Source organism: Theropithecus gelada, chromosome 10 (genome assembly GCF_003255815.1).
Source record: "Theropithecus gelada isolate Dixy chromosome 10, Tgel_1.0, whole genome shotgun sequence".
In the NCBI taxonomy this organism is placed as follows: Eukaryota; Metazoa; Chordata; class Mammalia; order Primates; family Cercopithecidae; genus Theropithecus; species Theropithecus gelada.
The window spans coordinates 73,894,145-73,920,686 of record NC_037678.1 but is presented as its reverse complement, the minus strand read 5'-3'; the positions used below and the strand labels follow the sequence as shown (position 1 = coordinate 73,920,686).

The following is a 26,542-nucleotide window of genomic DNA, read 5'->3' as shown; positions in this document are numbered from 1 at the left end:
GCTCCCTGCTCCATGCACTACAAAGCCCACCGGGCTCTAGGCTGGGAAACCCATGCTGTGAGTTGCTGAGCTCAAGCCCTTTTCCTAGTGGGTGTCCCTGCCATCTGCAGGCATCAGTCAGTGGACAGCAGGAAGGAATTCAAGAGAGGAGAGGGACAAAGAAAAGAGAACCAAGCACAGTTGCAGTGTAAATGTGAGCTTCGCTAGGTCCTGGGGGAAACTGATCAGACAGGAGAAATATTGAGCCATAAAGAACTTGACATGGGAGCTGGATGCAGTGGCTCACACCTGTAATCCCAGTGCTTTGGGAGGCCAAGGAGGGAGGATTGCTTGACGCCAGGAATTTGAGACCAGCCTGGGCAACATAGTGAAAGACCCCATCTCTACAAAAAATAGAAAAATTTAACTGAGCACGGCACTCCAGCCGGAGTGAGACCTTGTCTCAAAAAAAAAAAAAAAAAAAAAAAAAAATTTGATTAAAGAAGAAAAAAGGAAGAACTTGGAATGGTTTTTACAATCACAGGGGCGAAGTACAATGTGCAGTGCTTCAGCATTACAACTTTGGCCTTCATTCATTTGCTTCCCAGCTGGATGGTTATTTTATATGAGCTATAGTTCTATAGGCCTCCTCAAACCTCTCTTGTAAAGAAATTATTTGTATGTGGATTGAAAGAAACATAGGGTTAATTTCATCTTTTTTTTTTTTAACATCTCATTCATTCATTCATTCATTCATTTTGAGTCAGAGTCTCACTCTGTCACTCAGGCTGGAATGCAGTGGTGCGATCTTGGCTCACCGCACCTTCTGCCTTTTGGATTCAAGCGATTCTCTTGCCTCAGCCTCCCGAGTAGCTGGGATTGGCAGGTGGATCATTTGAGGTCAGGAGTTCGAGACCAGCCTGGCCAAAATGGTAAAACCCCATCTCTACTAAAAATACTTTTTGTTTTTTTAATATGCAAACCCAACCACTCAATTATACATATGTTTCAACTGCAACTTAGAACTCTACAGTAGTCCTTTATTTATCATGGACCCTCAGAAGGGCTTTTCTGCTTTGTTGTACTTTTTTTTGGACATGTACACACAGGAAACTTTCTGGCTCTTTTATAATCTCATGGAACTGTGTTTTGTTTTGTTTTCAGAACGCCCCATGCCTGTTTTTATACCAGTCGCATAAATAAACAACACCCAGTCTCACTGGACAATGATGGAAACTTTGTCAGCAGCACTTCATATATATATTTTTAAAATCTCTTGTTTAGAAAATAAATTGTGATTTTAAAGTAGAGACATGGGCCGGGCACGGTGGCTCACACTTGTAATCCCAGCACTTTGGGAGGCCAAGGCGGGCAGATCACTTGAGGTCAGGAGTTTGAGATCAGCCTGGCCAACGTGGTGAAACCATGACTCTACTAAAAATAAAAAAAAATTAGCCGGGCGTGGTGGCGTGCACCTGTAATCCCAGCTACTCAAGAGGCTGAAGCAGGAGAATCACTTGAACCCGGGAGCCGGAGGTTGCAGTGAACTGAGATTTTGCCACTACACTCCAGCCTGGGTGACAGAGTGACACTCTGTCTCAATAAATAAATAAATAAATAAATAAATAAATAAATAAATAAAGTAGAGGCAAGGTCTGTGAAGGAACCCTCTCAGTCAGAATCCTACATACTTGCAAAGGTTTGCCCACCTCAGCCCCTGTAGGACTGATCTGCACAGACCATATTGCTAGCCTTCCATCACCAAGCTTTCACTCTGTCTCCCTTTCTCTCTCTTTGTTATTTTCCAACTACCAAGTTCAAATCCTTTTTTTTTTTTTTTTTTCATTTCAACAGTTTTCTGGGGAACAGGTGGTGTTTGGTTACATGAATAAGTTATTCAGTGGTGATTTCTGAGATTTTGGTGCAGCCATCAGGGTTGAATTCTTTATTCCCACACCTCCAAACCAGGATTCTCAACTCTTTCTGGGTATTCTAATCACTTGGGGAGTTTTTGAAAAATCAATGTCAGGACCCCACTCCAGGCCAGTTATATCAGAGTCTCTGTTAGTGGATCCCAGGAGACCTTTTAAGCTCCTTGGGTGATTCTAGCACGCAGAAAAGGTTGAGAAATGCTTTCCCCAAATGCATCCTTCCACTTATTCCAGCAGAAAGGTGTTTCATGTAGAAACAGGCAGCGCCAGGTCTCAGCATCCAGGATACTCTGTCATATTAAGAAACAGACAGGCTGGGCGTGGTGGCTCATGTCTGTAATCCCAGCACTTTGGGAGATGGAGGAGGGCGGATCACTTGAGGTCAGGAGTTCAAGACCAGCCTGGCCAACATGGTGAAACCCCATCTCTACTAAAAATACACACACACACACACACACACACACACAAGATTAGCTGGCCATGGTGGCAGGCACCTGTAGTCCCAGCTACTCGGGAGGCTGAGGCAGGAGCATCGCTTAAGCCTAGGAGGCAGAGGTTGTAGTGTGCTGAGAGCACACCACTGCACTCCAGCCTGGGCAATGGGAGAGAGACATTGTAAAAAAAAAAAAAAAAAAAAAAGAAAGAAAGAAAGAAAGAAAAGAAACAGGCAGTGGGTACCAGCCACGAGCATTCTTACTTAAGGGCTTGAAAACTGGGCTCACATTTCTGGGAAGGCTCTTGCCACAAATTATTTGAGGACCTTATTTTCTATGTCCCAGCTGGGAGAAGTCTTTCAATGATCAGAGGGACCTAGAGTTCCCCCGGAAGTGGGAACTGCCCTGGGGTGACTACCTTGAAGCTGGTGGTGATGGAAGCATATTTGTTGTCAGCTGTCTCTGAATTCCCGATCAGGTAGTCCCAGCTGGTGAACATCTTGAAGCTGAATGTGAAGTTGTCACTCTCCCCTTCGCCTGTGCTTCCTTGGGTATTGCTGGCCATCCTGTAGGGCACACAGGACTGTTGCAACGTCTGCCCTCTTTCTGCTGTGTCACCCCCAGGGAATCTTGGTCTAAGCCAGTCTTGGACACAGGTAACAGATGAACAGGTAGCTGACATTCAGCGACAAAACAAGCCAGGCAGGGACTTGAACCAAGACAGCTTTTAGGATGGTCAGGGCACCTTTCCCCACAAATTCAGAGTCCCCTGCAAGCACACATGGTGTCAGTTAGGTAATAAAAGGCCTGCAGGAGACAGGACACGTGACCATGTTTTCTTCCCTATACCTAATTTCCTGTGGCTTGACTCACCTGCAAATGCAGTTTGAGAACTCTTTACTGGGAGTCTATTCTCAAAAGAGCATTCCCTTCTACGCCATCTATTTGCTTGGATAGAACATATCTATATATATTTCTGATATAAAATGCAAAACACGCTGAGGTGGCTGGTGCTATTTTGTTGTGCTACTTTTTTTTTGTTTTGTTTTTGGTAATAGAGTCTCGCTTTGTCATCCAGGCTGGAGTGCAGTGGTCTGATCTTGGCTCACTGCAGCCTCCGCTTCCCAGGTTCAAGCAATTCTCCTGTCTCAGCCTCCTGAGTAGCTGGGATTATAAGCACCTACCACGACACCTGGCTAATTTTTTTGTATTTTTGGTAGAGATGGGGTTTTGCCATGTTGGCCAGGCTGGTCTTGAATTCCTGACCTCAAGTGATCTGCCTGCCTCGGCCTCCCAAAGTGCTGGGATTACAAGTGTGAGCCACCACACCTGGCCTGGTACTACTTTTAATTTCAAAACCATCAATTACTTTTGCACCATCCTAATACAATCAGGTCATATATCCTTTTCTTAAGCAAGTTTGGCTGAAAGCACTTTGGACCTTCCTATTTCATCCTACCTGTCTTCAACCTATGCTCCCTAGAGTTTGACCCTGTGGGAATCACAGAATTCCAAGCAGGGGTGCTGTAAGATACAGGGAGGGGTTTGTCATCTTCCCTAATATGTTGGCTTTCTGGATTTGCTGTTCCACAGGGCTTAGTTAGCTTTTTTGGTTTGTCACAAAAACATTCCCTATTTCTATACTTATCTGGGGTGAGAACATGGAAAAAGCAACAACATGAGGGCTAAGAATAAAAGCACACCTGTCTCCTTGTTCTGTTCCTTTTGCCTGATAGCGCTGTGCAGTCCGAGATCACCCAGTGGTCACTGTTGGGTGATGGGCAGGGCCTTGTGAACAGCAGCATTTCCGCCTGAGACCATGTGGTAGAAAGCCAAGCCCCGCGTCCCCATTGCCCTTTCAGGGGCTCTACCCAGGCTTCACTCTACCCAGAGCTCCACTCCTCTCCTGGAGGCACAGCCACCCACACTGTTTTGGGAGAAGCGACCCCTCATGTCTGTGCTGAAGGGAGAGCGGACCCGGGTGGATAGGTTTGTGTAGGAGACAGTGCCTTCCACCCCGCAACCCCCAGCCACAGCTGATGGGGTCCCCTGATTCTGAAGAAGGCGATCAATCCATGGGCTGGGCCACGTTTTTTTCTTCAGAGAATATGAATTAAGTGTTACAGACATATTAAAAGGCCACTTCTGACCACAGAGACAAGTAGAGTTGGGGCCAGAGAGGCCGCCATGGTTAATCATTGCCACATATGTTTATTTAGTATAAGTTTATTGGTTGTATCTTTCTATATGCCAGCCTTGGTTCTGACACACAAGGTAGAGTTTGGAGGAGCAGAAGAGTTTTTTGGAGGAAGCTGAGCTCTGGAGAAAAGCAGAAACAGGCCTGACAAACCTCCAGCCCTACCTTACCAGGTACTATGCTCCCTCTCAAGCCACACTGGCCTTTTGGCAGTTTGGAGCAAACACTATGCTATTTGCTGCCTCAGGGCCTTTGCATATGCTCTTCTTTTGTCTAAAATGCTGCTCCCCAGAATTTCAGCATGGCTGGCGTTCTCAGCCTCATCCAAAGGGGTAGTTTCAATCCTGTTTCCCAGAACAACCCACATGACCTGGTTCATGTCTTTCATACCAAAAATTATAATGTACATATGCTTTCTGTGTTCATTTCTTGTTTTCTCTCTGAATGCCCCACCAGAAGGGAGGTAGGCATAGAGTGGCCAGGGGAGTGAGCTGTGGCTGTGAAGTCAAAGCCTATAGATGAGACGGTCATACTTACGATCGAATAACAATCATCAGGCTGTAGCCGAACACGCTGACACCCACCATAAAGTAAGCCATAGGCAGCCGGTACCTCAGCCACCCGATGGTCCTCTGGTTGTTGTAGTAGCCATAGAAGAGTGCAGAGTACTTGATATAGCCCTGGGGACAGCAAAGCCAAATGCTTTGGGTTGATAAGCTTAGAGCTGGTGGTCACCAGACACGTCCATTCTACCAGGGATTTCTTTCTCAGAGTCTTAACTGAGTCTAAGGGGCCAAAGGAAGAGTTCCAGATGTTCTTGCTCTTCCCTTCACCTCCTCCAGTAGCTCCAGAGCCCCTCCATGTCTCCCCTTCTTTCTCTTCTTCATTCTTTCTATTTCCTCATTACACAGAGTACATGGAGACATGGGAGGGAGAGGAGAGTGTTAACATTTGGGATAAAATCAGGGATGGGGGTTGGGCACTGTGGCTCACGCCTGTAATCCCAGCACTGTGGGAGGCTGAAGTGGGCAGATCACTTGAGGCCAGGAGTTCATGACCAACCTGGCCAACGTGGTGAAACCTCATCTCTACTAAAAATACAAAAATTTGCCAGGTGTGATAGTAGGCGCCTGTAATCTCAGCTATTTGGGAGGCTGAGGCAGGAGAATCACTTGTACCTGGGAGGTGGAGGTTGCAGTGAGCAGAGATCATGCCCCCGCACTCCAACCTGGGCAACAGAGGGAGACTCTGTCTTTTAAAAAAAAAAAAAAAAAAAGGAATAAAGGACTCCTTAGTAATAGTATAGTTGGGAACCCCTGTTCCAAATAACTTTCTGAAGGGTTTCCAATCTGACTTTGAGAGTGAAGGATGGCAGCAGCAATGACTTGCTGTGAGAGGCACTACAACCATGCCTCCCAGCCTCAGCAAGCCCTTGGAGCTGCAGACTAAGCCTCCAGAGGCATGGGGGTATGAAGCCCACAAAGGAGGGAAGAGTGCTGCAGGCAGAGGGCCATAAGCAAAGGCAGAGAGGCAATGACAGTGTGTGATGCATGCAGGGACTTCCCCAAAGCTCGGTGGCATTGGGGCACTAAAGTGTGAGGTATTACATGGACATGGGACTGGAGAGGTAGGGAGCAGCCTGGTCATGAACAGTTGTTTTGTAAACCCAATTAAGAACACTGGCTTTTATTCCGCTGGGAATGAGAATCAATGAAAATTTGAGGTAGGGGAGTGACAGGGTCAGATCTGCATTTAATAAAGGTCACTCCAGCAACAAAGGGAATGGAAATTTTAGGAGCCAAGCCAAGGCAGGGAGGAGAGGTAGATGATTCTGACAGTAGTCCTGGGAAAGTGAGGACATTATTCAAAGTGAAGGTAAAAGACATGGAAAAAAGCATTTTGCCTAATGATGGGATCCTATTTGATTAAAGCACTGGTTTTTCAATAATTAAGTCCACTGTTTCACACTTACACACGCAATCTTTAGGCCTCACAATCACAAATGGAAGTTCATTGGTACGTTGGCAATAGCACCTTGAAATCCCGAAGGATGAAAAACTCCATGGCTTTTTCTTACTCAGTCCAGATAGTCATTGATTTTCTTCCTCCTCAGAGAGTCATTGATTCCCATTCCCAAATGGAATGAAAGCCAAGGTTCTTAACTGGTGATATGGTTTGGCTCTGTGTCCCCACTCAAATCTCATCTTGAATTGCAATCTCCAGATGTTGAGGGAGGGACCTGGTGGGAGGTGATTGGATCATGGGGGCAGTTTCCCCCATGCTGTTCTCATGATAGTGAGGGAGTTCTGGTGAGATCCGGTTGTTCTAATAAGTGTCTGGCATTTCCCCTGCGCTGTCTCTCTTCTGCTGCCATGTAAGAAGTGCCTTGCTTTCCCTTTGCCTTTCACCATGATTGCAAGTTTCTTGAGGCCTCCCCAGCCCTGCGGAACTGTGAGTCAATTAAAACCCTTTATTTATAAATTACCCAGTCTCAAGTAGTAGTCTGAAAATGAACTAATACAATTGGGTTTGCAAAAGATTTAAGAAATATTTAGCAGGTAGGCTCAGATTTAGTGGTTGGTTGGATGGCAGTGGGGTTGGTTGGTGAGGAAGAGGGAGAAGTGTGGGATGATTTTCAGCCTTCAGACATGGATGATTGGATGAATGGTGATTCCAGTAAAGGAGATGGGAAAAAGAGATGTGGGTTTTGGCTGGATAGGTGTTGCATTTGAAGAGCAAGTAGGACATTCAGTTGAAGATGTCATGTGAAACTTGGGGGAAGCCTGGAGTGGAGATAGATCTGGGGTCTTAATGTGGGAATGAGGAAAGAAAACCATACTGTGAGATCACCTTGCAGAGACCTGGCAGACAGAGAGGCGCAGTGGCCGCATGGGGAGCCCACATCCATCAGAGTGTGGCTGGAGAGATCAGTGCATGAAGGAGACCCTGGAGGACTGTGCAGAGACATGGTTTGCAAGCTCATTTAGCTTAGTGCTGGGATCCTATTTTATTAAAGCAATGGTTTTTCAATAATTGCGTGCACTATTTCATACTTATCCATGCAATCTTTAGGCTTTATAATCACAAATGGAAGTTCATTGGCATGTTGACAATAGTACCTCAAAATCCCAAAGGACAGAAAAATCCATGGCCTTTTCTTCCTCAGCCCGAGGCACTGTCTTTCTGGGAATACTCCCATAGGGCATGCCCATCAGTACCTTGTGCAGAAACACAATGACACAAGTATGAGTGGAGGAAATACAAACACACAGAGACATTCATATACTGGGGTAAATGCTTTCCTTCCCAGAGTGGGCCACACCTATTTTCTTCTTTTTTATGTACTTATTAATTTAATTTGTTTTTATTTTTTGAGATGGAGTTTCACTCTCGTCACCCAGGTTGGAGAGCAGTGGCGCAGTCTCAGCTCACTGCAACCTCCACCTCCCAGGTTCACGTGTCCTGCCTCAGCCTCCCAAGTAGCTGGGATTACAGGTGCCGGCCAACACGCCTGGCTAATTTTTGTGTTTTTAGTAGAGACAGGGTTTCACCATGTTGGCCCCTGACCTCAGGTGATCCACCCACGTTGGCTTCCCAAAGTGCTGGGATTATAGGCATGAGATTTTCCAGTATACAATACATTATTATTAACTATAGTCACCATGTTGTACAATAGATCTCTTGAATTTATACTTCCTATCTAACTGAAATTTTGTATCCTTTGAGCAACATTTCCCAATCTCCCCAATTCCCCAAGTGAAGTTTTTGTTGTCATTGTTGATTTGTTGCTTTTTGTATATGTGGTAGGCAGAATTCTAAGAATGACCTTAAATGACCCTCAATCTTGTATAATCCCCTCCCCTTTGAGTATGGACAGAACCTGGGAATGAGTTATTACGCCAAGATTATTTGAGTGAGCCTAATTTAATCACATGAGCTCTTTAAAAGCCAAGAGTTTTCTCTGGCTGGTTGCAGAAGAAGTCACAGATCATTCAAAACATGAGAAGGACTGAACACACTACTGCTGGCTTAAAGATGGAGGGAACCATGTAATGGGGAATGTGGGAGCCCTCGAGAGGCTGAGCATAGCCACCATCTGCCACCCAGCAAGGAAACAGGGACCTCAGTCCTACAAGCACAAGGAAATAAATTCTGCCAACAATCAGTGAGCTTGGAAAAGGGCTCCAGACCCCAGATGAGACCCTTAGCACCTGCTGACTCTTTGATTTCAGTCTGGTGAGACCCTGAGCAGAGAATCCAGCCACACCATGCTAGACTGCTGACCTACAGAACTGTGAGCTAATAAATGGGTGTTGCTTTAGACCCTCTTTGTGGTAATTTGTTACACAGCAATAGAAATCCAAAGCAGTAGATATCCAGCTTTGGATCTGCAGCACTTACTAAATACTAAAACTGTTTTTTGTCACATTGGGAAAATTCTCTGCCATAATCTCTTTGAATACTGTTTCTGTGCCATTCCATCTTCTCTCTCCTTCTGGGATTACATATATGTGTGTGCATTTGCGTGTGCATTTCTGTGTGTAGATTTTAAGTGTTCTCACCAAAAATAAATGATAAGTATAGGTATATGAGGTGATACATATGTTAATTAGCTTGATTTAACCATTCTACAATATATACACATTCCAAGACATCATTTTGTACAACATAAATATATGCAATTTATATTTGTCAATTAAAATAAGTAAATTTTTAAAAAGTCACCTAAACCTACCACAGGAAAATTTACACAAATTCTTCAAGAGAATAATAAAAAAAGAAACATTCCTAAATCACTTTATGAGGTCGAATATTGATCCCCAAATATGATAAGAACATTATAAGAAGGATATTTACAGTCTAATATCTCAAAAATAAATGCAAAAATTCTAGATAAAATATTCACAAATCAAAATCAGATGATATATGAAAAAGATAATCCATAATAACCTAGTTGGGTTTATTGCAGGAATGCAATCTGGTTTAACATTTGAAAATATATCAATATAATTCACCACATAACAATCTTAAATTTGTATGTACCCAATAATATGGCAGCAACATATATAAAACAAAAAATAATAATTACAATGAGAAAAAGACAACAGCAGAAGATTAAATTGATCTCACTCAGCAATTGATCATGCTGCTCTAAAATTAGTAAGATTATCGACAATTTGTAGAATGCAAGTAATATTTTGAGCCATGCAAAAAATATAAAAATTGAGGAAAATTAACCATATTCTAAGCAAATAAAGCAAGTCCCAAGTAATGAAAAAGTATCAGTTTCATACAAAATATACACAATGATCACATAAAATTATACTAAAAACCAGTAAAAAATGCCGCTAATCTTTCTATATATTAAGGTCTTGAAAATATATTCATAAATAACTTGTAGATCACAAGGAAATTAGAAAATACCTAAAAATAAATAATGACAATGTACATCAAAGTATATGGAATGCAACTAAAATGGTATTGAGAGGAAAATTTATAAATGCGTGTTGTGTTATTGATGTCACTTGGATGTTTGTCCCTTCCAAATCTCATGTTGAAATGTGATTCCCAATGTTGGAGGTGGGGCCTGGTGGGACATATTGGATCACGAGGGCAGAGTCTTTATAAATGGCTTAGAAACATCCCCTTGGTGGTAAGTGAATTCTCACTCAGTTAGTTCACGCGAGATATGGTTGTTTAAAAGTCTAGGACCTTCCCCAGTCACTCTCTTGCTCCTGCTCTCACCAAGTGATGTGCTAGTTCCCTTCACCTTCCATCATGATGTAAGCTTTCTGAGGCCCTCAACAGAAGCAGATGCTGGCGCTTTGCTTTCTGTACAGCCTGCAGGACCGTGAGCCAATTAAACCTCTTTTCTTTATAAATTACCTAGCCTCAGGTATTTCTTCATAGCAGGACAGAAACAGCCTAATACAGTTATAGACTTGCTATGGACCAATAACTCCCTTGTGCCTCCCATTTTTCTCCTGTTTGAACACAGACATGCCTATAGCATTTATCTTAGGCCTGTCCCACCATTTTATGTTTGTTGTGTTGGTGCAGATAACATCTCTTTAGTCTCATGGTAAAGAGAACTGCACCCAAGGAGTTGTATTTAAAGAGCTACTCCCATGGAGCCTCATCTGCACCTGAACTACTCATTTAGAGTGAGAGTTTGGAATCTGAGCTGATGCTGTGCCAGAATGAGATTTTTAGAGGCCTTGAGGAGGGGGTGAGTGTATTCTGCACGTGGAAGGGATGTGAATCATTGAGGACCAGAGGGTTGAATGTGGTAGGCAGCCTGTGAGGTGGCTCACATGATCCCTGCCTCTGGTATTTATTATTGTGTACAATAATACCCTCCCACTGAGTGTGGGCTTGATTTAGTGACTCACTACTAAGGAATAAAATATGGCAGAAGTGATGGAATGTCATTTCTGAGATTAGGTTATAAAAAACGGTGGCTTCTATGTGGGAAGCTTCTTTTTGCTCTATTTCTTTCCTGTATTCTCTCCTTCTGGGAAAAGAAAGCTGCCACCTTACGAGCATGCCTGTGGAAAAACTCAGGTAGTAAGAAATTGATGTCTCTGGCCAATAGCCACTGAGTACTTGAACCCTGGGAACAGCCACATAAGTAAGGTTGGAAGCAGATCTTCTGAGGCCTGCAGAAGCCACGTGAGTAAGCTTGACATCGTGTCTTCTGAGATCTGCCAGTAGCCTTGTGAGTGATCTTGGAAGCAGATCTTCTTCAGTTCAGCCTCAAAATAATTATAGCCTTGGTCAAAACCTAGATTGTAGCCTGTGGGAGACCCCAAGTCAGAACCACTTCTGGATTTCTGACCCACAGAAATAATCATAAATGGTGGTTGTATTCAGCAAAAAATTAGGGAGTAACTTGTTACACAGCAATAGATAATGAATACAAACCCCAAGAAATTAGAAGGAATGAAATGAAACATATAAGAGAAATTAGTAATATAAAAGTAAAGATATATAAGAAAAAGACCTGAATGTGAATGTTTATAGTAGAGTTATTCATAATAGTTTCCAAATAGAAACAACTGAAATGTCCAAGAGCTGGTGAATGGATAACAAAATATGATATACCCACATGGTGGAATATTACAATGCCATTGTAATTTTCAATTCCATTTCAGCAATAAAGGGACAAATGATTGATAAAACTACATGAATGAATTTCAAAGACATTGTACCAACTGAAAGAGGTTAGACACAAAAAAACTGCATACTACATATTTCTATTCATATGATATTCTGAAAAGGACAAAACTTTAGGAACAGGAATCAGAAATCAATCCTTGGTTGTCAAGGGCTGGGAGTTGGAAGAGGAGATTGCTTGCAAAGTGGATACTAGAGAAATTTAGAGGGTGATGAAAATGTTCTATATATCAGTTGTGTGGTGGTTACCTGATCATTTGTCAAAAGCCATTGAATTGTATACCTAAAAGGAGTAAATTTTACTTTATGCAAATTGTGCCCCCCAAAGACTGAATTTTTTTTAAAAAGACATTTCAGAGAGAATCAGCAAAGCCAAAAGTTTTTTCTTGAACAAAATAACTAAAAAAGACAAACTTTTGCTGTAAATGAGACAAAAAAAATTATACTATAATGCAAAAGGCGATACACCTTTAGATACACTGTGATTTTAGAAAATAAGAAATGACTGTATTTAAGTCAATAAATTTCAAAATGTAAGTTGAAATGGAAAGTTCAGGACAGTGAGGGTTATGTAGGTAATAAAATCGGGGAAAATTAATTAGAGGACTTCAGTGTATATGTAATATTTTATTTTTTAGGCATGGTGATAAGCAGGTAGGCTCATTCATTATATTCTTTTCATATGTCTGAAATAATTTAGTAGATATTTTTAAGGGGAAGTATCATATGAGGTTTACAGACTGAATGCTTGCTATGTAAACCTAGAGCACAGCTTACTTAAAGACCTTATAATGTACATTAGCAGTTTTCAACCCTAGCTGCATATTAGACTCACCTGGGGGAGCTGTATTAGTCATCTACTGCTATATAACACATTATCCTAAAATGTAGAGGCTTTAAAAAAACACACATTCATTGTCTCACTGTTTCTGTAGCTAGCATTTTGGGTATGGCTTAGCTGGGTCCTTCGCTTCAGGATCTTTCACAAGGCTGCAACCAAAATTTCTGCTTTGGTCTCATTTGAAAGTTTGACTGGGGAAGAATCTGCCTTAAAATGTGCTGATGTGAGGCTGGGCATGGTGGCTTATGCCTGTAATCCCAGCACTTTGGGAGGCTGAGACGGGTGGATCATGAAGTCAGCAGTTCAAGACCAGCCTGGCCAAGATGCTGAAACCCCGTCTCCACTAAAAATATACAAATTAGCCGGGCATGGTGGCACATGCCTGTGATCCCAACTATTCAGGAGGCTGAGGCAGGTGAATTGCTTGAACCTGGGTGGCAGAGGTTGCAGTGAGCAGAGATCATGCCACTGCACTTCAGCCTGGGTGACAGAGCAAGACTCCGTCTCAAAAAAAAAAAAACAAAAAAAAAACAGTGCTTATGTGGTTGTTGCTGGGTTGCTGGACTAAGGGCCTCAGTTCCTTGCTGGCCATTGTCCAAAGGCCACACTCAGTTCCTTGCCAGGTGGGACTCTCCAATCTGTCAGACTGCTTCATTAAAGCACCCAAGCCAAGAGGGGAATGAACAGAGAATTCTGTCAGCAAGATGGAAATCACAATCTTTCATAACCTAACCATTCTATATTCTATTTGTTAAAAGCAAGTCTCTAGGTCTTGCCTATACTCAAAGGGAGGGATAACACAAGAGCATGAATACCAGGAGAGAAGGGCCATTGGAGGTTATCATAGAAGTCTGCTTACCACAGAAGCTTTTACAACAGAGATAACGAGACCATACCCTCAGAGAGTCAAATTTATTTAACTGGGGGTGGGCCTAAGATCTGGTATTTCTTTTTTTTTTTTTTTTGAGATGGAGTCTCGCTGTCGCCCAGGCTGGAGTGCAGTGGTGCGATCTCAGGTCACTGCAAGCTCCGCCTCCCGGGTTTATGCCATTCTCCTGCCTCAGCCTCCCGAGTAGCTGGGACTACAGGCGCCCGCCACCTCGCCCGGCTAGTTTTTTGTATTTTTTAGTAGAGACGGGGTTTCACCGTGTTAGTCAGGATGGTCTCGATCTCCTGACCTCGTGATCCGCCCGTCTCGGCCTCCCAAAGTGCTGGGATTACAGGCTTGAGCCACCGCGCCCGGCAAGATCTGGTATTTCTTAAAGTCCCCCAGGTGATTTTCACATACAGCCAGTGTTGGAAGAGAAGTACATAAACTTGTCATCTAGTGGGGCCTTGCCAGCCAGCTCCTGCAGCATAACTGAGGGTTCCTCAGGGATCATGTAGATATCCTGGGTTGTGCAGGCAATGGCAATTAAAGATAAACAAGGCTCATTCTTACATTCAGAGCTGTTTAATTTCATAAAGTGGTATTAAGGGTTTGTAGCAAAAGGAAAATGAACATAAAGAGAAGTTTCGTTAAAGTTGCATTCAAGGCCAGGCACGGTGGCTCATGCCTGTAATCCCAACACTTTGCGAGGCTGAGGCGAGCAGATTGCTTAAGGTCAGGAGTTCGAGACTAGCCTGGCCAACATGGCGAAACCCTGACTCTACTAAAAATACAAAAACTAGCTGGGCCTGGTGGTCCGTGCCTGTAATCCCAGCTACGTAGAAGGCTGAGGCACAAGAATTGCTTGAATCTGGGAGGTGGAGGCTGCAGTGAGCCAAGACTGTGCCACTGCACTCCAGCCCAGGAGATAGAATGAGGCTCTGTCTCAAAAAATATATAATAATAATAATAATAATTATAATAATAATAATATTTTTAAAAGTCATGTTTGAGCACTTCTACTATTCTTATCCCTGGACCCTCTGGTTCACTATGCTTCATTTTAAAACATCCATGAGTCACGGGGATATCTCTGAACCTTAGCTTATGCTGAAAACCCTTGGGCCCTGAAGTTCTCTGTGTCTTTGACCAACAGGACACTTCATATATGCAGTGAATTTGGTTGTGTCTGATTCCTATATGGCCAATTTCCCATCATCCTAAATAAAAAGGCATCTTAGGACACCGCACATCCTAATTGCTGTTATCCAACCTGTCATCAAGACTTGCCCGTGCACTTCACTCTGATTCCTCTCTTTTAATCCATTCCCATTGATATTACCCGGATCTAGCACTGACCTACTGCAACAGGCTCCTATCTGGTCTAAACCTCTTCCCTTCTCCTCTATTTCCCTTCTTCCATTCTCCCTCTTCCCAAGCCAAGGCTCCTCTTTCCTGCAAGGTATCTCTCTCTCTCTCTCTCTCTCTCTTACTCTCAGCCCACTCCGACACGGGTTTCCCAATCACCTGCCAATCAAATCAAGGTGCTCTAGCACGAATGGTTCAGATCTTGGCTGCTTCATTGGAATGCACCAATCACTAAGTTTTTATTGTTTCAAATAAATGTTCCCTCATAAAAATATTTATAAACGTATATAAACTATACCAAATTTAATGTTTTCTTTAAAAAAACAACTGAGTGTCCTTAAAATTCCTCAACTTCCCACAAAACTGCCTTTCATGGACCACTGCGTAGCAAAATTCCAGAGATGTCTCATAGGCCTATGGCATTTAAATGTGCTCTCTTCTCATGGAATAAAAAGATCCCAAGAAGAAAGCCAAGAGCTTTGTGAAGGTAAATTTCCCCATTGACTACCGAGGAAAACATTTCATATTTACCTGACTATGGCGGAGAGAAATGAAACTTCCTATTAGCTTTTGACAATATTGTCCCCCTGGGGAGAACCAGACTTGGTGTCAGAGTGTTTGTGTACGCTTGACAGTGAAGTTTAAAATGCTAACTTCTGGGTCAGAAAGTGATATTGGCATAGGAATATATGTAGGGCTCAGTGAACTCAGAACCCTTGACTTCTGGGTGTGTATATGAAAGAGTACTAAGGCTAGTTAATGACATATTTGTAAGCACACGTTTTGGGTAATTTAGAAAAGAATTCAACAATTTTATAAATAATGTAACACTCCTTTGCTACCAAAGGCTATTATAATGCATGGTCAACCTCCTCCAATAAATCTGATTTAATTCACATGATGTGAAAGGTTTTTAATGTCCTGAAAGTGGCTGTGCAGAAAAGTTAAGCATGTAACTGCAGATAGAATTGACTCCAATATGCTCACAGAACCATTTATAACAAAATAGGAGTCAGTAAGTCATCAAAGAACCAATTAATACACCTGTGAGGAAGAACATACTAAATGCAGACATATTGTTCCTCTGAAAGCTGTTGAAGTAGACCCACTTGTGTACCCAGCACTGGCACCAAGTATTTCAGTCAGGACTGTAGCAATTGTAGCAATTGCTGTGCTCAGTGCTTAGTGAGCCACAGGCTCCTTGGAAAAGACCCCAGGCCTTCACTCTGGGGACCTGGGATCCAATTCACAATGAACTTATTGTGTGACTTTGCACAAATTGCTTACTACCCCTTTTTTGTTTCTCAATTAATCATCTGTAGATAAGAATCTATTTATGTCCATAATAAGATCACATCTGGGGCCAGGTGTGGTGGGTTATGCCTGTAATCCCAACACTTTGGGAGGCCGAGGTGGGAGGGCTACTTGAGCCCAGGAGTTCAAGGCTGCACTGAACCTTGATCACATCACTGCCCTCCAACCTGGGCAACAGAGTGAGACCCTGTTTCTAAAATAAAACTTCCTTAAAATATTATATATGGGAGAATAGTGAGGAGAGATATTCAAATCCAAGGGTTTTTTTGGTGATAAATAATGATATAATGTATTCTATCCCTCTCTTTTGTTTGAGGGTAAAAGAAAAAACTCACGGAAACATAAATTCTCCACTGATCTTAAGGTAAAATGAGAAGTAGAAAAATCTAAGATTCACCTATTAATTAAGGAACAAAGTATTTTGGTTCCATTCTTTGTACTTAACTATCTGGGTAATTGATGTGAGTACATTAGGTCGTAGGTTGGTGCAAAAGTAATTGTGGGTTTTGCCATTACTTTTAATTTTATAAATTTACTTTTAATGGCAGTAATTTATAAATTACTTTTAATGGCAAAACCCACAATTACTTTTGCACCAACCTAATAGCATTTTAAATGAATGACTGATTCTTTGTAAAATAGGAAGTATTTGGTTGATAATTGATGATGGTGGTCATAAGCCTTAACTCTATCCAAAGATTTAGGAAGTTCTTTTCTTACCTCTGGGATTATGACTAGACCAAATATTAAGCCAAAAAGGACGAGGTTAACTCCATACATCCATCGGAGAAAGATGAAATATGATGCCACTGAAGAACCAAAGTGACCTAGAGAGAGAAAAGATGGTGGGTATGAGTGCTGCAGAAGGAAAACATGGACACTATTGAGCACTTTATGTGTGTGATGAATTCAATTTTCACATCAGTCTGTAGAATGACACCTGGATCTCCCTTTCTTTTCCTGGATAAATAACCTGAGGCTCTTTGGGGTTAACTAACTTGCTTAAGTGCCCACAGTAAGAAAGTGAAGAAGCAGAATTTAAATATTGGTCTGGGATGGGTGCAGTGGCTCACGTCTGTAATCCCAGCACTTTGGGAGGCCAAGGTGGGTGGATGACTTGAGGTCAGGGATTCGAGACCAGCCTGGCCAACATGGTGAAACCCTGTCTCTACTAAATATACAAAAAAATTAGCCAGGTGTGGTGGCCCAGACCTGTAGTCCCAGCTACTCAAGAGCTTGAGGCAGGAGAATTGCTTGAACCTGGGAGGTGAAGGTTGCAGTGAGCCGAGATCACACCACTGCACTCACAGCCTGGGCAACAGAGTGAGACTCTGTCTCAAAAATAAATAAAAACAAACAAACAAATAAATAAATAACAAATCGTGGTCTGACAAGTTCAAAACCCATTCTTTTTTCCTAATACAACAGAACCAATGAAATAATCTATTCAGAGGGCCAAGGAAACAATCCAAGCTCTTGGGAAATGCTTTAGGAAACCAATTAAAAAAACAGTGACACCAGCATACTCACTTTCAATGTCCTTGATCTTCATTTCCCAGGGGATACATTGAGTCTTAAAATTATCAAAGTCTCTTTTAAATTTGACCCATTTCTGAAATAAAAGAGGTAAAACTCTCAGTACGTTAACATGTCAACCTAGAGCACAAAGGGGCATGATGAGGGGCACGAGGAGGCCAACAGGTCAGCATGAGTGAGGCTGCTGTCTTGTAGTCCCCAGCTCCTGCTGTCCTTGAGCCCAGGCTGCCAGAGGCAAGGGTTCAAACCTTTACTTCTCCAACGTCAGGCGTGGAGTGAGAGGCAAGCGAGGGCCACCCCTTACTGTGCTGCTAAAATTTCTGGTTTGGACAGTTTATAGATAAAGTGAGAAATTCTCTGTACGATTTCTGGTTTGGAGGGTCCAATTGAGTTAGCAACCTCTGATATGACTTCCTTCAACTTAAAACAAAAATTCAAAGGAGAAAGGAACTCCGGACAACTCTCAGACCTATGTCTGGCAGACAGCCAAGTGCCTCTCTCTGATAGGAACTGTCGCAAAATTGCAAGGGTGGTGCAACTGATAAGGAGATCTCAACCCATGACTGAACATTCTTCTCCTGGGGAAACAACAGCCTCGCTTTTCTGAAAAGAGTCAGAAAGGCATGTTGCCCGCTCCTGTGGTCTGTTCCCAGCTCGACACCCAGACCGTGTACCAAACAGAAACCTGATCAGCTGTCTTTCTATGGCTGGGTGTTGTTTTGTCAACTCTCCAAGGGGCTGCTCTCCACCAACCCCACACTCTGGAAACAAATCCATTTGGAATAAAACAAATACTCTTAGAAAGCTGAGGTAGAAATACTCATAGAAAGCATAAGAGGTAGTAGAGAGCAGATCCTAAGCTCACTTCCCATTATTATTATTATTATTATCATCATTATTATCGTTATTTTGAGACTGAGTCTCACTCTGTTGCCCAGGCTGGAGTGCAGTGGCACAATCTCAGTTCACTGCAACCTCCACCTCTCGGGTTCAAGCTATTCTCCTGCCTCAGCCTCCTGAGTAGCTGGGATTACAGGTGTGTGCCACCATGCCTGGCTAGTTTTTGTATTTTTAGTAGAGATGGGGTTTCACCATGTTGGGCAGGCTGGTCTTGAACTCCTGATCTCAAGTAATCTGCCCGCCTCGACCTCCCAAAGTGTCGGGATTACAGGCATGAGTCACTGTGCCTGGCCCAGTTCCTATTATTAAAAGGTCTCCTCAGAACTTGTTCATGGAGGACATGAGATTTTCCCCTGTAAAGTCACTAAAGTCCGCACCTGTGAAAAGAAGGGACAAAAAATAAAGTCATCAGAAGATGAAAGGGAAATGTTTCTCTTTTCAGACGTGGTCTCACTCTGTTGCCCAGGCCGTGAGTGCAGTGGCACAAACATGGCTCACTGCAGCTTTGACTTCCTGGGGTCAAGTGATCTTCTTGCCTCAGCCTCCTGAGTAGCCACCACATGCAGCTAATTTTTTTATTTTTTGTAGAGACAAGGTCTTACCATGTGGCCCGGGCTGGTCTCAAACTCCTGGGCTCAGGTGATCCTTCTGCCTTCAGCCTCCCAAAGTGTTAGGATTTCAGGCATGAGCCACCGCATCCATCAAAAATTTTGGGAACCATCAGACAGCCTTCCAGACCTGGTTTTCCAGATACGGTTTTGACCATCTCCTGATTGAATGATTGTATAAAGGAGGGAACCAGCTCTCAGAAGTGGGAAATGGTCCCAGATGCAAAAGAGAAGAGAAGCCTACGAGCAGACTGGTTGATAGCAGTGGCAAAGATACGGGGGATATGGTGATTGGCAGAACACAGACACTGGGCAGCCCAGTCTCATTGCTTCATCCACCCTCCCTAGCTCTGAGTCTGTGTTCAAAAATACTCTGGGCTGGGTGTGGTGGCTCATGCCTGTAATCCCAGCTTTTTGGGAGGCCAAGGCAGGTGGATCACTTGAGGTCATGAGTTTGAAACCAGCCTGGCTAACATAGTGAAACCCTGTCTCTACTAAAAATAAATACAGGCTGGGGGCAGTGGCTCATGCCTGTAATCTCAGCACTTTGGGAGGCCAAGGCTGGTGGATCACCTGAGGGCAGGAGTTCAACACCAGCCTGTCCAACATGGTCAAACCCTGTCTCTACTAAAAATACAATACTTAGCTGGGCGTGGTGGCAGGCACCTGTAATTCCAGCTACTCAGGAGGCTGAGGCAGGGGAATCACTTGACCCAGGAGGCGGAGGTTGCCATGCGCCGGGATCGTGCCACTGTACTCCAGCCTGGGCGACAGAGCGAGACTCCCTCTCAAAAAAAAAAACAAGAAAACCTCCCAAACCCAAAAATACTCTTTGGCTATTTGGCTTCCTATGTAGGTCTGCCTATAAAGAGAGCATTTGCCCTGAGTATTTTGGTTTCTATGGCAGTCACTTTCATTGCAAATTCACAGATAGGAATTGGCATGATGGTTTAGCTTCTTGTATAACTTAGCTATCGAAAATAAAAGGCATGGCTGCTGTGGACTTCAAATTTTCCATCTTGCATCATTTATTTCTTCTTGTAAGTCAATAATCCAGCATCTGGTTTCATGTAGCAGTCTCATAAGCTTTATTAATGCGAGTCCTCCCCCGAGAGATGGATCCCCTGTCAGGGTGCTGATAAAATCAGTATAAAATATAGGCTTGCAAGGCTGAGGACCAGCAGGGGTAATGAACATTGCCAAGTGAGGCCCCTGGAGGCACAGCCTGCCGGTCGGTTCCTTGGCAACCACCTGACAGCCCCTCAAGGCTGTGGGTATCTCGGACTGAAAAGTGAGACCCCGGAACTGGAGCAGAGGCAGACAGAGGCCTGGGAGATGCTCTGGCACAAATTCTCTTATCCTACATTGGTTGTAAAAGTCAGAAAACTGGGCTGGGGCATGGCAGAAGATTCCAAGCCCCTTTCTCAGGGCTGTGTGAGGTGGTTGCTGCTGGTCCTAGGATGGGTTGTTAGTTGTCATGCTGTCTTGCCCTCCAGCTATATATAGGAAAAAAGTTTCAAGTCATGGTGGAGCAAGACATAGGCAAGCTACATGTCCTGTCAATGAAATCAGGATCTGGGTGATGAAAATGAAAACAACCAGTGAGGCCTGGGAAATATTATTGCAGAACAGGGAAAAAGGAACGCCAGTCTTTGATATCTGTGGAAAACATTTCCTCCAAGATAGAGACATAAATTCTAGAGAGCAGTTCAGCCGTCCTAACACGATGCAAGAAATATGGCTTCTAAAGTAAAGGATACCAATTTGAAAGGAATACAGATGAGATATGGAAGGATTACAAGGAAGCTAAGAGCTTAGTAATCGAATGAAGAAAACATTAGACAAAATAAAGACTATAATTGACACAGAGGAAAACGGATTCAATGATATTGAGAATGAACCTGATAAATATCTGAGATTGCAAAGAGAAAGCAGCAAAGAGCTAAAAATAATGTGGAAAAGTAAATATGGAGGATGGGGGTGGGGAGAGGCAATCCTTTTCCTAAGGGGGAAGCTAGAACTGTGTGAACAGAAATGTGGTTGAACAGAATCATTTATCAAAGATGTATTTGTCTAGAGATCTGCTGTACGACACAATGTTTATACTTAACAACACAGTATTGTGTACTTAATTAGTTAAAAAGGTAAATCTCAAGTGTTCTTACTGCAATAAAAAAAAGCAGTGAATACAAATTAAAGAAAGAATAATAACCTATTTTTTTACCCATTAGATTAGCACAAAGTTAAAAAGATGTAACATTCGTAACTAGTGAAGATAAGCCATTCTCCCACTTTGTTCCTGTGAGTATGATTTGCTACAAATTGGGGAAAATAGTTTGAAAAATGTGAAGTAAAAGTTAAAATATGCACACTTTTGAACTAGCAGGACTATTTGAGGGATTGTTTTGTTGTGATTTTAAAAAACGCACAGATCCAAGATAAATGTATAAAGGTGTTTGTTGAAGCATTGTTTGTCACAGTAAAAATCTAGAAAAAAATATACTTGAAGAGCACATTCTTCATTGGAAAAAATAAGATGTGAGTGTGCAGTTGGTAAGTGGTAAATAGTCTCTAGACAAAATTAATAAAATCACCCATAGAGAGTTGTCTGGCAAGTATAACTGGAAAAGGAGAAAAAATAATATTAGGAATAAGAAAGATTCAGGCTGTGCACAGTGGCTCACACCTGTAATCCCAGCACTTTGGGAGGCCAAGGCAGGAGGATCACCTGAGGTCAGGAGTTCGAGACCAGCTTGTCCGACATGGTGAAACACTATATCTACTAAAAATACAAAAATTAGCTGGATATGGTGGTGCATGCCCATAATCCCAGCTACTTGGGAGGCTGAGACAGGAGAATCGCTTGAACCTGGGAGCCAGAGGTTGAGCCGAGATCATGCCACTGCACTCTAGCCTGGGCAACAGAGGGAAAAAAAAAAAAAAGGAAAAAGATTCAAACCCAACAGATACAAAAAGTAATTACAAAAATTATGGGGCTACTATATGTGACTTTCTGTTAACACATATGAAAATTTGAATGAAATGATCAAGTTTCAGGAAGAATATGAATTATTGAAATGGTCCCAAGAAAAAGTTAAAACTTGAGTACATCAATACACTGAATACTTGAAAAAAAATTTCAAGGTATTCTATAAAAATGACTCTTGATCTCTACTATTGTAAGGGTATCATCTTTAAAATTAACAAAAAGTGTATTATCATGCTCCCAAAACTGATTTACAGCATAAAGAGGAGGTAATGCTATTCATTTACAATTGTAAAGCAAGTGCAGTCCTAATGTTAAATTCTGCCAAGATACTGCACATGCATACACTTGTGTACAAACACACACAAATTCAGATCAATCTTATGAAAATATATGTAAAAATCATAAATAAAATATTGGAAAATCAAACGTGGAGTTAGAAGTAATGTACCATGACTGAGGTTATCCCAGAAATAAAAAAATTAATAACATAAAGGAAAAGGTGTTTAATAAAACCTAATTATCTATTTCCAATGAAGTGGAAGTCTTACTAAACAATAACTAGACAATAATTTTTTATGGTGACAAAGAAAATCTATTTCAAGCCAACAACTCCCACCAGCTTAGTGTGAAAATCATTAGAGTCATTCTCATTGAAGTGATGCAAAGACAAAGAGAACTATGATCACCGTGATCAATTGTTACTGTTTTAGGATTGCTAGCCCACATTTTAGGATAGGAATGAGATGCCACATTTAGGAGAACCCAACAAAAACATCTTTATGAACATAATCAGATGAAAAAGATTAGAATTAATAAGAGAGTACCATAAGAGAACCAGATATAAAATTAGCACACAAATTGTAGCTTTCTTACATACTACCAATAACTAGTTATTAAATAATTGAAAAATGATCTCATTTGCAAAAGCAACTAGGCTATTAAATGTGCAGAAATAAAACATGGTAAAGATCTATAGGGAGAAAATGACAAACTTTGCTTAAGGATATAATATAGCCTTGAGAAATGTATGGTATTCTAGATGTGAAGACTAAACATTGTATAGATAAGGAGTCCCAAATTAAATACAGGATTAAAAGAAATTCCAACCAAAATATCAATACACTATGGTGGAACTTGGCAAAGGGATTTTTTTAAATGCATATAGAAAAATAGGCAAGACAGCCAAGACATTAAAAAAAAAAAAAAACCCAAAGTTTTATCAGGGTGTGGTGGGGTGCTCCTGTAGTCCTAGCTACTCAGGAGGCTGAGGCTGAGGCTGGAGGATCTCTTGAGTCCAGGAGTTCAAAGCTGCAGTGAGCTCTTGAGCCAAGGAGTTCAAGGCTGCTACTAAGGCTGGAGTGGTGATGCTGCACGCCAGCCTTAGTGGCAGAGTGAGACTCTGTTTCTAAAAACAAACCAACAAAAAACCAAACGTAAAAAGGGGAACCTAGAACTACCAGGCATCAAAATTAAGAGTTGAGGTAATGACATCAAATGATTGTTCAGAATAAAAGCCCTGAAACAGGCTCTGTACAATAATTAAGTGAATGAGAATGGTAGTTTTTCAAATCAGTAGGTAAAGGAAAGATACTTCATTAAGTCTCACATTAAATATCCAACACGAAACATTGTCCTAACTTAAATCAGATGCCCAGATTATGATACAACTCAACAAAACAGAGCTGCCCCCCATCCCTCTGGGGACATCGCTGTTTATCATCCATGTGACCCTGATCATGCCATAGCCCTTCTGGGTCTCTACCAACTCAACCTCTCCCGATTTGGGGTTTGGAAAATAAAATCCCAGTGGTTTTAACATCATTAGTTCTCTAAGTGTATTCACTGGAGAGAAAACAAGTCTCAAATGTATTGAAGCCCTCACAGTAAGTATGGAGAAATTGGCAGGATACGATTGGTTTGCATTCCTAGATGGATCAGAATGGTCAGGTGGCCTTCACACCCAGGATTCTGGGGGCAGCTGGACACAAATGGCGAAGCTGGGCAGGTGCCTGATTCCAAAGCTGAGCAAGCCCTCCCCACAGATTTACTGCCTCCACCCCACACACCTTGGCCATCAGCATCTGGTAGGCATACAGTCGCTTGCCTTTCCCCTTTCCCAAGGCACCTTCATACTTCTCCACAAATTCCTGGGCCTCCCTGCTTAGAAAAAAGAAAACAAACAAACTAACTAACAAACAAAAACACAGGAATTCAGTTAGCACCTAACCAAAGGAAATCTGAACTATGAAGGCTCAAACATATGTGCGAAGGCTTATGTCTTTGTATACCTCTGGTTAAAATATAAATTCCATTAAGGCAGGACATTCTGTCTGTTTTATCCACTGAAGTTTCCCAAATGCTGAGAAGAGCACTTGGTACATAACAGGCATGGTAGAGGCAGAACTATGGCCCCTGTGACCTTCGTTTGCTGGTGTTCCACCCATGAATATAATATATCACATGGCAAAAAGGACTTTGAAGATGTAATTAAGATTACTGATTTTATTTTATTTATTTATTTATTTTTAGAGATAGGGTCTCGCTGTGTTGTTCAGGCTGCTCTTGAACTCCTGAGCTCAAGCAGTCACCTGCCTCTGGCTCCCAAAGTGCTGGGATTACAGGTGTGAACCACCATGCCCAGCCAAGATTATTGATTTTAAAATAAGGAGATTATTCTGGGTCATCTGCATGGCCCCAGTGTAATAAAATAACATGAGCCCTTAAAAACAGAAGAGAAGTCTCTTAAGAAATCTCCAAATTGCTTTCCACGGTGGCTGAAGTAATTTACATTCCCACCAACAATGCCTAAGTGTTTTTGTTCCCCCCACACCCTCACCAGCATCTGTTATGTTTTGACTTTTTAATAATAGCTATTCTGACTGGTGGAAGATGGTGTGTCATTGTGGTTTTGATTTGCATTTTTCTGATGATTAGTGATGAAAATTTTCTCATATGTTTGTTGGAGGCTTGTATGTCTTCTTTTGAGAAGTGCTTGTTCATATTCTTTGTCCTCTTTTTTTTTTTTCTTTTTTTCTTCTTTTTTTTGCTGTCGCCCAGGCTGGAGTGCAGTGATGCAATCTCGGCTCACTGCAAGCTCCACCTCCCGGGTTCACACCATTCTCCTGCCTCAGCCTCCCAAGTAGCTGGGACTACAGGTGCCTGCCACCATGCCCAGCTAATTTTTGTATTTTTAGTAGAGATGGGGTTTCACGATGTTAGCCAGGATGGTCTCGATCTCCTGACCTTGTGATCCGCCTGCCTGGGCCTCCCCAATGCTCTTGATTTTTGTACATTGATTTTGTATCTTGAAACTTTGCTGAAGTCGTTTATCAATTCCAGGAGCCTTTTGGCAGAGTCTTTAGGGTTTTCTAGGTAGAGAATCATATAATCAGCAAAGACAGATAATTTGACTTCTTTTATTTCCTTCTTTCTTGCCTTTCATTTTTTCCTTTTGTCTGATTGCTCTGATTAAGACTTCCAGTACTATGTTGAATAGGAGAAGTGAGAATGGGCATTCTTGTCTTGTTCCAGTTCTTAAGGGAAATTATTCCAGTTTTTGCCCATTCATTATGAATTTCACTATGGGTTTCTCATAGATAACTTTTATTATTTTGAGGTATGTTCCTTCGATGACTAGTTTATTGGAGGCTTTTATCATGAAGGGATATTAGATTTTATCAAATGTGAAGCAGGAAAATTATTGACCCTCTGTATCTGGGGCCCCTTTGGAGGGGCTACATAAGAAGCATGAGAAGGAAATGAATTCTGCCTAAAGTCAGTGAGCTCAAAAGAGAACCTTAGTCCTGGATGAGAACTGCAGTCCTACTGATACCGTGATTTTGGTGTGATGAGACCCTGAACAGAGAATCCAGCCATGCCATGCTGGACTTCTGACCTACAGAACTGTATGCTAATTAACGAGTGGTATTTTAAACTCTTAACCTGTGGTAATTTGTTGCAATAGCAATATAAAATTAATACAGATGTTCCTTGATGTACAAGGGGTTATGTTCCAATAAACTTATTGCAAGTTGAAAACATCATAAGTTGAAAATGTACAGCCGGGTGCAGTGGCTCACGCCTGTAATCCCAGCACTTTGGGAGGCCAAGGCGGGTGGATGATGAGGTCAGGAGATGAGACCATCCTGGCTAACATGGTGAAACCCTGTCTCTACTAAAAATACAAAAAGAGAAAAAAAATTAGTTGGGCATGGTGGCGGGCGCCTGTAGTCCCAGCTACTCAGGAGGCTGAGGCAGAAGAATGATGTGAACCCAAGAGGCAGAGCTTGCTGAGCCGAGACTGTGCCACTGCACTCCAGCCTGGGCGATAGCCTGGGCAACAGAGCGAGACTCTGTCTCAAAAATAAATAAATAAATAAAATAAAGAAAATGTACGTAATA

General features: G+C 42.2%; 1 protein-coding gene across 1 annotated transcript in view; it reads right to left on the bottom strand.

Annotated features, from left to right (window-relative positions):
- Positions 1-26,542, bottom strand: part of TMC2 (transmembrane channel like 2) — a 104,219-nt gene that overhangs the window by 43,183 nt on the left and 34,494 nt on the right. The window contains exons 5-10 of the mRNA XM_025399899.1: positions 24,208-24,298; positions 17,639-17,720; positions 16,829-16,935; positions 7,661-7,759; positions 5,079-5,221; positions 2,763-2,910 (exon numbers count right to left, since the gene is read on the bottom strand). Of these exons, the coding sequence (XP_025255684.1) occupies positions 2,763-2,910; positions 5,079-5,221; positions 7,661-7,759; positions 16,829-16,935; positions 17,639-17,720; positions 24,208-24,298 (670 nt within the window). The remainder of the gene's footprint in view (positions 1-2,762; positions 2,911-5,078; positions 5,222-7,660; positions 7,760-16,828; positions 16,936-17,638; positions 17,721-24,207; positions 24,299-26,542) is intronic.